The sequence below is a fragment of the Xenopus tropicalis genome, chromosome 4 (assembly GCF_000004195.4).
Source record: "Xenopus tropicalis strain Nigerian chromosome 4, UCB_Xtro_10.0, whole genome shotgun sequence".
Taxonomy (NCBI): Eukaryota; Metazoa; Chordata; class Amphibia; order Anura; family Pipidae; genus Xenopus; species Xenopus tropicalis.
The window spans coordinates 92343588-92357200 of record NC_030680.2 but is presented as its reverse complement, the minus strand read 5'-3'; the positions used below and the strand labels follow the sequence as shown (position 1 = coordinate 92357200).

Below are 13613 nucleotides of genomic sequence, written 5' to 3'. Positions count from 1 at the left end.
TAATTGTTAGTGAAGCATAATATAAATGTACTTATAGGGACACATACTAACAAATAATGGATATTTTGTAACTTCCTACATTTAGCACAAGAAGATACTAATGCATAGATAAAGTCAGTGAATTGATCTACGCAACAATGTAGTGTAAGCTCACCTGAGGCTGCGAGATCGAGGACGCATGGCTGGTGAGTGGCGCCCCTCCTCATCAGTGATGCTCTCTGTGCTGAAGTGTTTGGTCAGGAAATGAAGCTCATCTGCTGTTGGCTGAAATGGCAGCTGGTGCAGCTTTTCCTGGGATGAGCATGATGACTAAGTACAAAAAATAAATACAGAAAAAATACACTTAAAAAACATGCAATCAGGGATGGAGCAGGTAGATTAGTCAAAAAAACCTTCTAAATTAAAAGCACCCAAATAGTTTCCTTTATTAATGAACGCCAACTGCATGCCCTGACACAAGTGGGGAACCAAGGGAGCTACACACAGGAGCTGGCCAATTCTAGTCTAAACCAAAAGAAAAAAACAAAATTTTTACTACATATTGTGTGCAAAAAGGCACAACAGGTACAACTAAACAGCATTATAGAAAAAAGAAAGACCAGTAGGGGAAGCGCTGTGGTGTTGGAGGGTTCTGATTGGTCCTCTGGCCAACTGTATGAAATACAATAGAAAAATTTTTACACCAGCACACCCTTAACTCCTCCAAAAGGTTTACTACTTGGTGCATGGCCCAGAGAGTCGGCACTCTCAACAAAGTCCAGTGAAAATTAATTTTAGCCAGTACGACAAGTAAAGTGCAAGTGGGGCTTAGCCCCTGCGTGTTTATTCAAAAGGAAACGTTTCGGGGGCGTACCCCTTTGTCAGGCATTCGTCATGCCTGAAAATTATTTCAAAATAATTTTCAACTGTATGAAATGCCACATAATAAGCCAACATTAAACATATGCATCTTTTCCAAAAACAGCCAGTCCCTAACTTGGAAAGCTCTCTCTGATATGAACTCCTAATGCATGACTTTTCAGCTAGGGTTTATAAGACATCCTGTACTTTTTTTGCACACACAGCTTGTTTAAAAGTCCTAACATCATTCACTTTAACATAAAAAATGTTTTCTTTGAAGCACAATTTTTTAAAGCAGTGTTTTCTACCTGACTGCTGTGTTCAGACATCTTTTCTGTGTTGCCTTAAAGGAACAGTAACACCAAAAAATGAAAGTGTATAAAAATAATTAATATATTATGTACTATTGCCCTGCACTGGTAAAAGTTGTGTGTTTGCTTCATAAACACTACTACAGTTTATATAATTACCCTGCTGTGTAGCCATGGGGGCAGCCATTTAAATTGAAAAAAAGGAGAAAAAAAGGAGAAAAGGCACAGGTTACTAAGCAGATAACAGATAAGTAGCAGATTCCCATTGTATTCTACACAGTTTATCTGTTATCTTCTTATGTAACCTGTGCCTTTTCTCCTTTTTTCAATTTAAATGGCTGCCCCCATGGCTACACAACAGCTATTTCTATTAACTACAGTAGACTTTCTGAAGCAAACACACAACTTTTACCAGTGCAGGGCAACAGTACATTATATATTAATTATTTTAAAACATTTTTATTTTTTAGTGTTACTGTTCCTTTAACACAGCTCACTTGGTCTACTTTAGTAAACTGAGCCTTAGCTGGTACTTCATCACAAAACTAAATGTATTTTTTAAGTATACTTTCAAACTGTGTAGAATCTCAGAATGTGCAGACTGAAAACATTCCATGTAAATGCATTTATTTATTTATTTATGTCATTTTCATGTCCTGATGTTACAAGTCATTTAAACTTATAAAGCTAACAAAAGGAAAGACCTATACAGCAACCCAAAGAGACACACAAAATGGCAGATCCTGCAATGCTGGACTCATACTACAATAACGACTGCACTTACTGAAACTGTGGAACTAGGAGTGTTCGTTCCATATCCGGAAGAAGGTAGAGATGCCAGCGACCAACGGCGTCCATCCGTCCTAAAAAGGATAAATGAATGAAGGTATAATAAAATAATTAATATTTTTATTAACCATTCAGAATAATAAGGAAAGAGCAATGGAATGACGCATTTTCACTTACTGCGGTCATGATACAAAATAACAGAAAACATGGTACATGTTAAAAAGTCTATTACCATCTCCTAATCAATAAAAATAAAAATAAAGGGCCGACAGTTCCGATACAGTTGCAGATACTTATGGTTATACTTATGGTTATACTTATGATATGGTTATCTGAAATGAAGAACTGGGCGCTGCAGGGCATTCATTATCGACTACTGGTGGACAATCATGAAACATAATGAAATGCCTCTCAGTATGATTAAGTGTATACTAGTAAAGGATCCCAGTTAGCTTTTGGAATGTGGATAACATGTTTCATGCAATGTAGTCTGGTAGCTACAGACTAGGTAAAGAAGTCATCCAAAGGGTTTTTCCCAATATAAATGAGGGTTGTCACCTGCCTGGTTATAAACTGGGTATGAAGTTTTAAAGTTTTAAAAACCAGGCAAATATTAGCGAGCTGCACAGGGAAACTACAAAAGGATGCCTGCAATTGATTTCTACAGGATCTCAACAGCTTTCTGATATTTTTTTAGCGTATTTTTTCTTTCATATTGTCACAGTTTTTTTGCATAGTAAATGGGGGGGGAAAAATTTTTTTCCTCAACAAAACTGTATTTTTGCACAAAAAATATGAATCGTAAAAAAAATGTAAGCATTAGTAAATGCGCCAGTCTTTTAATCGATCTTTAATTCCATGCAATAATTACTTAACAGCTGTTCCACTCACTTGGGCAGCCATCATTTTTTTTGGAGGTTTTAAAACCCCAATGTTGTTCTCCGCCTCAATATAAATACAGTTATAGGTGTGATTTACCCATATGCAATACAGGTATGGGATCTATTACCCAGAATGTTTAGAACCTGGGTTCTATTGAATAAGGAATGTTTCTGTAATTTGGATCACCATACCCAAGGTCTGTTAAGAATCACCAATAAGGATTAATTATATCTTAGTTTGGATGAAGTACAAGGTTATTTATTATTACAGAGAAAAAGTAAATCATTTTTAATTTTTTTTTTGGTTAAAATGGAGTCAAAGGAAGATGGCCTTCCTCTTAATTAGAGCTTTCTGGATAACAGATTTTTGGATAAGATATCACATAACTGTATAATTAGAGTAAAAATTCTTCACTTCTGTTTTAAATGTTTTTTTTATCTGAATTATTTTGTTTCCCTCACAAACCCGCCCCCCCCCAGCTAGTGCACAGTGTTCATTATAAATCAATGCCTTCTCATTTCCCTCTGACTAATTGGCAGATTAGTAGCCAGATACAAGGTCAGCAGTACTTTTACTTGCTTGTAGTTGGTAGGATACAGGGTAAACATGACTGCTTCAAGCTAGAAAGAGGCAAAATAATTGTATTACCTATTATTTTGACCAGGGAACTTTAATATGCTCTGTGACTATGGTACCCTTTTAAGAGCTAAAACAATTTAATTAAGTATTTTGACCAAGAAACATTCATTGCTCTTTGTGACATTGGTCCCCCTTTAATAGCAATGCCACACACAGTGTTTTAATCGCTAAAATCTTCTGAGGCAAAATTGAATTGCCTGCAAAACCTACAACTGTACTGTTAGCAGCCACTTTATATTACAGTTTAGGCACTGAAGATGGGAATGACTATTAAAAGAGAAGCTGGGTACATACATATTATCATTAATGGCAGTATCCTGTTAATTTGTCCACATTATATGTCCCTTAATTAAAGGTCTCAGACAAAAAAATGACAATTGTCCTGCATGCCATAAACATCTGGGTGAAGGCTCTTTAGAGATAACTGAAACTGCCTGTTAGTGTCAACAGAGATTGCTATTCAGTGTTATGGGGAATGATCGGCAAAACATTTTGTCACCAAACATTTCTGAAAAAAAAAAGTAACAAATTGCTGTATGTCAAATTACAGTAACATTTATTTGGCAGAACTAAGGATGATGTAGAAAATGGCTTATTTACTGACTTATTGCATAAGAAAAGGTTAAGGAAAAAAAGACATTCAGGATTAGATTTCCTCAGATACAAGTAATAACTACAACAGGACACATGGATTTACTGTGTGTTCTGGGTTAAACAGTATGTTTGTATGAAGCTCTCCACAGTAAAGAAATGATTCCCTTTGGGAGCAATAAAAAGATGTGTCAAAATAATGCCAGAGGGTTCATATAAAAACAACCATGCAAAACGTAATGGGAATGAGAAACAGACCCAAGCTATTATTACCTGTCTGCTCTGTGTCCATGGCTTGATTGAAGAATTAGAGAAAAAAATATTTATATGCACTATTATATACGTGTAAGCAACTATGAATTTCCCCACAGCAGCTCTATGCAATCAAATTGTGTCCCACAGTTTTTCTCCTCACTGTCCCTGTATCATTGTGTACAGATCTGAGACAGCAACACAGACACTTTGTCAGAGTTTAGTTTCTTTTTATATGATTACAAAAAAAAAATGGAATCTATACATTGCCATCCATAGATTACTAGCGTAATCCCTTCCGCACTCCCATGTACTTGCAAGGAAACAGTTAGGTAAATTGGACACTAGAGGTCGCTGTTTAGTCAAACTGTAAGAATTAATTTTTACACATGACAGTAACAAGTCCAGCCAATCATACTGATTACTGCAATATGCAGAAACATATAGATACCTATTGATATAATATTAAAAAATATATTATTTTTTCTTATTTAAATGTTTAATGTTTAAGTCATTTTATTGTAGGAGTGTTCTAGCAAAAAGCCCATAACTGTAGGTTTTATGCTTATTTTAAGTTTTACACTAACATAGGGACCCTGCACAATCATATTTGACTATTCTTACAGAATATACATCATTCCCATTAGTACCAAGGAAGCTATCCCACAGACACATATAATGACCACTTTTATCAGGAACCAAATCATCTTCCTGTATATGTTAGAAGTGAGAGAGGAAACCCACACAAGAATGAAGAGAACATGCAAACCTTGCAGATATGTTCAGTTCTAGCCATGGAACTTAAACCAATCACTACAAGGCAACAATGCTAACAACTATTTCACTATGCTGCCCCAAAAAATATAAATATTTTACCTCTAAGTTTTATACAACAAAATGAACACACACAGAGCTAACACTTCACTAAATTATATGCAGAACAGTAAGCCCCAGGAGAATGTTTACTATTTATCCAAATGCAACATTAAAGTTATCAATGTTATGTGCAACAAAACAAAATCTTTTGTGCGTACATTTTAAACTTGCATGTGTATTTTTAAAAACTGTATGCTCAGGTCAGAATATATACAAAGTTTTGTATTTTTTACACAAAGTTTTTTTGTGTGCACCACAATTTGCTGTGTGTGCTGGCCTCAAAGAGGGAAGATTAAAAGTAACTACAAACAATATTTAAGCCAACTCATGCATGAAAAAGCCCCTGGAACAAACTGCGTGTATTGGCTTATGCCAATTTGTCTTTATTAAAAGGTAATCCTTTTTTTATTCTACTAAGGTATATAAAATGCTTTCATGGTTTGCACCATTTCAAGCGCATAACATGAATTTGAATCCAACCGCTTAACATTAATGCATACTTTTGGAATACAATCACACCTAAATCAGAGTAAATCATACATTTATGGACTGAAATATTATCTGACATTATTATCACACTACAGTGATGGCATCAGTTATATTTGCCCCAGAGTAACAAAAAATACTCACAGAAGTCACTGTTCTCAATACAGAGGGGTGGACTGGCTTACCTTCGAGCGGGAACAAATGAAAAGTGAGCGGCGGCATTTGGAGAGAAGTTACGTGGACTGTCGAGTGGGCTGTTACCTGTGCCAAAAAAGTTTCAAACCATCAATGAAACATGCCAGTGAAATGCAAATATAACTTACATTTATGCCAAATAAAACTAAAAAGCTCCATATTTTATTAATGGCGATAAAATAAGGTTCACATCAAAACATAGCACAGTATTAACATATGATGACTAATATCAAACCTGTTATAGGCATGGGATCCCTTATCTGGAAACCAGTTATCCAAAAAGTTCTTAATTATGGGACAGCAATCACCCACAGAGTCCATTTTAAGCAAAATTTACATTAGTTATTTTTTTAATTCCAAGATATTAAGGGTTAAAAGTACTATTAATATGAATGCATTTTATTACAACAATGCCACCTGCTTCCTCCACAATGTCCTTGAGTATGGCATTTTCAAAAAGTGACCAGCAGGTGGCGATATTGCAACACCATGCATTCATATTAACAGTATTTTTAACCTTTAATACCTTGGAATAAAAAATAAATAAATAAATAATGAATATATGTAAATTGCAAAATTACTTAGAATAGCACTCTCATCAATTTATTTTAAAGATTTATTTATCCTTTAAAAACTTTCCTTTTCTCTGTAATAAATAAACAGTACCTTCTATTTGATCCTAAAATATAATTAACCTTTTTGGAGGTAAAATAATACTGTTGGGTTTATTTTATGTTTAAATTATTTTTTACCAGACATCAAGAATGGGGTTCCAAATAACGTAAAGATCCGGAAAAACCCCAGGGCAATACCTGTATTACAGATGCTGAATACCACCATTAATAATTAATATGTTTTTGTTAGAGTGGCTACTTAAAGTTCAAAATGTATATCAGTTTGAAAATACAAAACTAAACCAGGAACAAGACAAATATTTACATAAATTGAGTTACTGCCTCACCATATACACAACTGAGCAATACAAGGTCCGATTGACTTTTAGGGTGAAGACACACAGGGCTACTAGAAGCAGCTACTTGTGGTGATTACTAACATAGACAATGCTGATCATTTACTGATAACTGTCTCTACATGTGTTTCAGCAGAGGCAATTCTCAGTATTATCTATGGCAGGGCATTTTCTGAAGTTTAGTAGCTATGAAAAAGTAGCTGCTACTAGTAGCTCAGTGTGTCTTTACCCTTAACAACCAGTTTGAGTTACCTGTTGTAACTCACAACATTAGATTAAATATTATGGCCACCTGGTTGGTTCCCTCCCCCAAGGCCTCCCCTCCTCTAGGCAATCACATATGGTCACGTTGAATAGCTGGCGTTTTCACTTCCACTTTTGAACTGAGTTACTCACTCTTTCTTTTTATTTTTTTGCCCAATAGTTTCATTTTTGTTTAAGTATCTTTTACTAAACTCTGTTATTAATCTGATTGACACTTTAATAGAAAATTTTATATTAAAAAAAAAATTTGAGACTTACTGGACAACTGGGTCAAATTGTGCTACTTACAGCTGGTTAGATATGTTTTTGTTTATACCCCATTGGGAAAGCCTATTTCTATATACAAGTAGCACCAATGAACCTCCCTGTGTGCCAGACGCATAAATGCATAGTGAGTAATATCTCTAGATGGACAATTTCAAAGCATTAACATTACATTTTGGAAAGTACAGTTTATGTGGTGGAGATATCACTGACTCCCTGGCAAGGAAATTGACACTAAAATATTAGCTACATATAAAGTAAGGGCAATGAAACGATCCTATGCAGCTGTGTTCCTATCCTTTGCAGGTGCAGATCTATTTCTGCTGAGATTATTGCAGACTATAAAGTCAGGCACATATTGTGATGCAGATTTCATGTAAATCATTGTGAAGGCAAGCACTGTTTGGGCTAATCTTTTATGTGCGTTAAAGAAATGATGTCTGATGTATGAATAGAAATTTACATTTTCCCTTTTGTGTTAAGCATCTCATTAAACCGCAGTGCAGCATTTCACAGTAATTCCAAATTGGTTTGGCCTGGATAAAGCTATGCATGGCAATGCCTCTTGCTCTCTTATCACTACAGTGTATTGCTACATGCATCACCTAAACCCTGCATCACCTCTATTCCAGAAAATCCCATTGGTAAATTATGCCCATTTCTTTTCAGGGCTGTTTGACATTAGTGACTTTGCAGCCATAATTTCTATTGGAGGCACCTTTCTGTTGCTAAAGATGTGATTTTGCATCTAATTACATTTATATATCAGAATTAAATTTGGGGCAATGAGGAGTCACAAGGTCTTCTGGTCCCTTTATAAACAAAATATTTGGGCCCCCTGTGACCTGCTAATGAAGCTCAGGCCTTATTTAGCCTTTGATAATGCCAGCTCAATAATCAATGACATGGCAGACTAGTAACTCCTGATCTACCAGTTTTTCATGTTTTTTTTTGTTCTGGCAAAAAAAAAAACAATTAATTTTACTTTATATGAAGTATATTTAAAAAATCTACAACTATCCCAATACTGTAGAAAATAATGAATGAATAATGAAATAATTTGGCCCCAACCAGAAGAGTACAGTTGTTTTATTCAAATAACAGGAATGATTAAGATTAGAATTTTTATCAGTAATTACCCTAGATATTTTTAGTAAGTTATTACAATGTATTTTAATTTAGCAAAACATAATCTGCTACAATAGCTAAACAGTATTAAATGAGAGTGCAAGTTTTCTGAGTAACCCTACAAATCACATTTACCTAATCTTACACAATGAATGTAATTTGTCTCAGTATTCCCAGAGCCCTCTTGGTACTGAAACCTATGAAATGAAGGCAGACGTAAACGACCATATTGCTTCAGTTCAGCATCTGAAGGAACTTTAGGAAAGTATGGCATCAATTTTCTAAAGAAAAGACAAAAAACCTGAACTTACCCATAACAAAATCCCACAGAAATAAAAACACCCACCCATCCCTTTTGTAACAGGCAGGTCTTTAAAAGTCTGGAAATTTAATAACCCACCATTTACTATAAAGGGAATCCTGGTGATGGCACTTCTGCATTATTTAGAAATTATTTTGTTTATAGTGAGGTAGATGTTAAAAGGGCCCCATTATCCAGAAAGCTCTAAATTACAGAAAAGCAATCTCCCATCAACTTAATTTTAATCAAAAAGTTCAAAATTTTAAAAGAGATTCCCTTTTTCTCTGCAATAATAAAACAGTACCTTGTACTTTATCATAATTAAGATATAATTAATTCTTACTGGACACAAAACACAGACTTAAGGTACGAAGATCCAAATTATGTAAAGACCCCTTATCAGAAAAAACCCAGGTCATAAGCATTCTGGATAACAGGTCCAACACCTGTAGAGAGAAACATTCACGTTCATTTCTTAATGACATTGGGTACAGTGAAAATTGTGAGCTGGAAGCATTCTGAAGTCTTTTTATAGTCTTTAACTGCTTTGTAGGCATCAGTTAGATTTCAGAATACCAAAGCGATGGTCTTTCCACTGGCGTTCCCACTGTTGGTGGTGCAATTATATTGTTTTTTAACACTCTGACGTCTGCAGCAGTTTACTACTTTTCACATAATGAACTAAATATTTAAATTTTGCTGGCATGGCCAAACTTTGAATTTAACTGTGTGTATGTGCCTGTTCATACATTTATACACATTCATACACAATGGGGCACATTCATCAAAGTACGACTGATCCGAATACAAAAATTCCTATGGGAGGCTTCCAAAATCATGCACAGAAGGATCAAAGGTTTTCCTGCATTTTACAATCGTTCAAATATGAAAAAATCTTACTTTTCAGCCATTATACGATCAGATACGATGTTTTCGTATTTTGAAATACAAATTTTTCGTACTTTAAAAAGCACGATACGAAAAAATCATATTTGATACAATTTTTTTGTATTGTGCTTTTTACAAAAACCGTACTTTGATAAATCTGCCCTAATGTGTGTGCAGATAAGAGTATAAACAAAGAGAGGACTTAATTATGAAAACAAATGCAAAACATTTAGTGCCAATGAAAGGAATACTATGTTTTTACATATAACAATTACCTATTATTATATTTTTATATATATATATATATATATATATATATATATATATATATATATATATAAAATTGAACAAATCAAAACTCATGTCACATAAAAGATTTTACTTTGCCAAAATGAAGAAGCCATATACAAACTGAAACAGAGACTACCATGTGACGAACACTTAGAAGGCAGTTGGGACAAATTGTTCTATGATCCCATCACAGTCAGGTGATCACACCTCACACTGGCAAATAAGGCTGATGTCAGACGAGGCTTAGGGCGGATATTTACGCTTCCTACTTTTGCCTGCATCCGAATGAATGGAATATGCTCGGGTGCAGGCACATGTAGCGGAAATACGTATAAAAACGCGGGAGTTTGAAAGTCTCGCGTTTTTATGCGTATTTCGGCTACATGTGCCTGCACCCAAGCGTATCTCATTCATTTGGGTGCAGGCACATGTAGGAGGCGTAGGGCTGTATTTGCCGAAAATATCTGCCCTGCGCCTCGTCTGGCATTAGCCTAAGGAAGGTCAATCTCACACCTGTGACAGGTGAGACACACCTCACTCCCGCTTCCCTTGCAATCTGCTTGTTCATCTCCAAGGCCAACAGAATATTTAAGTGCAAATAAGAGATTGTATGTATGCTTTCTTTGTTATACTGACAGGTGGACAAAAAGAAGCTAATCACTAATTAAATAAGTAGTTACATAAGGTTGAAAAAAGACCAGAGTCAAGTTCAACCCTTCCAAGTAAACCCAGCACACACCAACCTATACAGACCTATCCATACACTCACGTACATAAACCATATATACCAACATCAATACTAATTGTAGATTTTAGTTGCCAGGTGCAACTTAGCCCAGCATTTATAAATGAGGGTGTGGCCAGGTTCAGTTCAGTTCATGACAGTCTTTTTGGTATGGCTAGAGCTGTCACGTGGCATCATTAGGGCATGATTACACATAGAGGGACAAGCAATAACAAAAATCATGCATCAAAAAGACAAAAGTCCCTTATGCTTGCTAACTGTATAAATAAATGTCTGTGGCATACATTTCCCTCTAGTAAGAACATTTTTACATTAAGTTAGCTTTTAAAACCACAAAATAGCATAGTGAATCCCTCTTTGTAGCATCCCTAGTGATCAAAGTGTGGTGAGATCTTCATTCATTTAGGTACTTATGTTCTCCAATAGGTTTTTTTTTTTTTAGAACAAAATTTATTCAGTGCATCGTATTACTTCTTTTGAAGAAAATGACTAATCTTTAGCAGACTGACCCAGAGAGATCTACATAATGCAATCTCTTGGGGAAATGTGACAAATTAATATGCCTTTCAAAGAACTACTAGAGAAGTCCACTGGAGTCTGTGGTGCATACAAATGACATTTAAATAGTATTTCTTCCCTGGCCATGAATCATGACCAACTGCACAGGAGGCTGCTATCAGTTACTCCTCTAATCAGCTTATTCCAATTCCAAATGGAATAACCTAACTTTTAAAAAGAAAGGAATGTGATAAATCTAATTGGAATGTAGTTTACTCTACTTTGGACGAGATCAATTCTTCTAGTTTGTTAATTCAGATATACAAAAACTAATTTTACCATTGACATATCACTGCAATCATGGGCGAGACTGAAAACATATTAAAAAGGAAATATACCCCATTTAGAAGGTCAGTTTACAATTGTTTTATGTTTCCATAAATATCAATTTGGTTTATGCAGATGTTTGTGCTTTTTTGTATGTCATACTGGCTGCGTAGAAAAAACCTCAACTACACATAAATAAATTACTTACTTCTCTCTACTGGACACATTTCCAGGATATTGTTAGGCCTTTGCTTAATCCGTAAAACTGCATCAGTAGTAGTGTGGGTTTTTTTTTAGAAAAAGATTTTTAGTGGTCATTTTATACAGATTATTGAATAACTTATTCAATTATTAGAAATTACATCTCATCATGCACTGTGATGATGTTAAAATTTCTGTAGTAGAAACTAAAGATACACATAAAAATATGATGCAGTTTATATCATAGCAGATTTTTGACATGGACCTGTGATATAAAAGAGATGGATCTCTTGCTTGTCCTGATCAATGTACTTTTGGTACGCAATTTTGCACTATGAATATTCATTATGGGCATGTAAAGTGGTCATTTGATACTGTCAGGCCCTTTGAAGTATCCATGTCCTGCTACACTATCCAGGATACTTGCAACCTATAGGAACCTTTATCCTTGCAACCTTTATCCTTGCTTAAGCCACTGCACAATGTCAACATTTTTCAAAAAATATATTTACCTACCTTTCTTTCCTGCTCTGATTTAGAGTTCACTTTAAAAGCACACAAGAGAATCCCTAATAATTGTTGTGGTAATTTTGGGCATCCAGACTCATTAGGGTGTTGTAAGGATACTAGGACAGTGCAACAGAGCATGAAACAAATAAAGGAGAAGGAAAAGCATTTTGGCATTTTACTGCCAATAGATTAGCCACAATAGGGCAAGCTAGAATGCTTTATTTATTCTGCAGAAAGCTTTACCATACCTGAGTAAACAGTCCTAGAAGCTCCCTCTGTTAATTTAAGATAGCAGCTGCCATTTTAGCTTGGTCTCAGTAGCTTTGGTGTTGCAGCTCTAGCTGCTAGTAGCTAAGATTACACAGCACAGTAAGAAGGGGAAGCAAATTCTGATGGAAGGTGGAGCAAATTCTGATGGGAGGGGAAGCAGAAGAGAGAAGCAAACTGAGCATACTTGTGACCCTGCCTTGAAGGATTTTTCTGAGAGCAGGAAGTCTGATACAGAACATATGTACAAAAGGGTAGAAAAATCAAGTGTTTATTTTGATAGAGCACTTAGTGCAGCTTTCTGTGAGTGCTTATTTACACAATGTGAATAAGTTTTTTTTGTTTTTACAACACCTTTCTATGTAGGGTTACATGATGGCTGGTCAAGTGTTTTGCTTTTGTCATACAGACAAGGGTCTTAAAGGAGAGGGAAAGGTAAAAACTAAGTAAGCTTTATCAGAAAGGTCTATGTAAATACAGCCATAGCCACTCACAGAAATGCTGCACTGAGTCCTCTATCAAAAGAAACACAGCAAACACAGGTTTTCTTGTCTTTGTTTCTGTAAACATTTTCTTTGGTATCAGACCTTCTCTCAGAAAAATCCTTAATTCCAGGGGCCAGAGTTTGCACAGCTCTCTTTCATCTCTCCCTTCTCCTGCTCCCCCCTAACCTTAAGAATTCATAAAACTCACTACCCCCCTCCCTTAGGAATGTGTAATCCGAGCTACCAGCCTCTAGAACTGCAACAGGAAACTAGGAAGACCAAGCTAAAATGGCAGCTACAATCTTAAACAAACAGAGGGAGCTTCTAAGGCACTTTACTCAGGTTTGTTAAAGTTTTCTGTGGAATAAATATAGCATTCTAGGTGGCACTATTGTGGGGAATCTACTGGCAGTAAAATGCCAAAAATTATTTTCCTTCTCCTTTAAAGGAAAACTATAACCCCAGAAAGAATACTTAACCAACAGACCGTTTCATCATATTAAGTGACCTATTAAAGAATCTGGAATGTAAAGAACTAAAGAAACTGGAATATTATACATATATATATATATATATATATATACTGTCGTATGAAAAAGTTTGGGAACACCTC

General features: G+C 35.3%; 1 protein-coding gene across 8 annotated transcripts in view; it reads right to left on the bottom strand.

Annotated features, from left to right (window-relative positions):
• Nucleotides 1-13613, bottom strand: part of mast2 (microtubule associated serine/threonine kinase 2) — a 153030-nt gene that overhangs the window by 39956 nt on the left and 99461 nt on the right. For 4 of the 8 annotated variants that reach the window (XM_031900178.1, XM_031900181.1, XM_031900179.1 and 1 more), the window contains 4 exons: nucleotides 5852-5927; nucleotides 4326-4346; nucleotides 1936-2014; nucleotides 155-309 (listed from right to left, as the gene is read on the bottom strand). In XM_031900178.1, coding sequence (XP_031756038.1) covers nucleotides 155-309; nucleotides 1936-2014; nucleotides 4326-4346; nucleotides 5852-5927 — 331 coding nt within the window. The remainder of the gene's footprint in view (nucleotides 1-154; nucleotides 310-1935; nucleotides 2015-4325; nucleotides 4347-5851; nucleotides 5928-13613) is intronic. The other 4 variants (XM_031900176.1, XM_031900177.1, NM_001128649.1 and 1 more) reach the window with 1 other exon arrangement.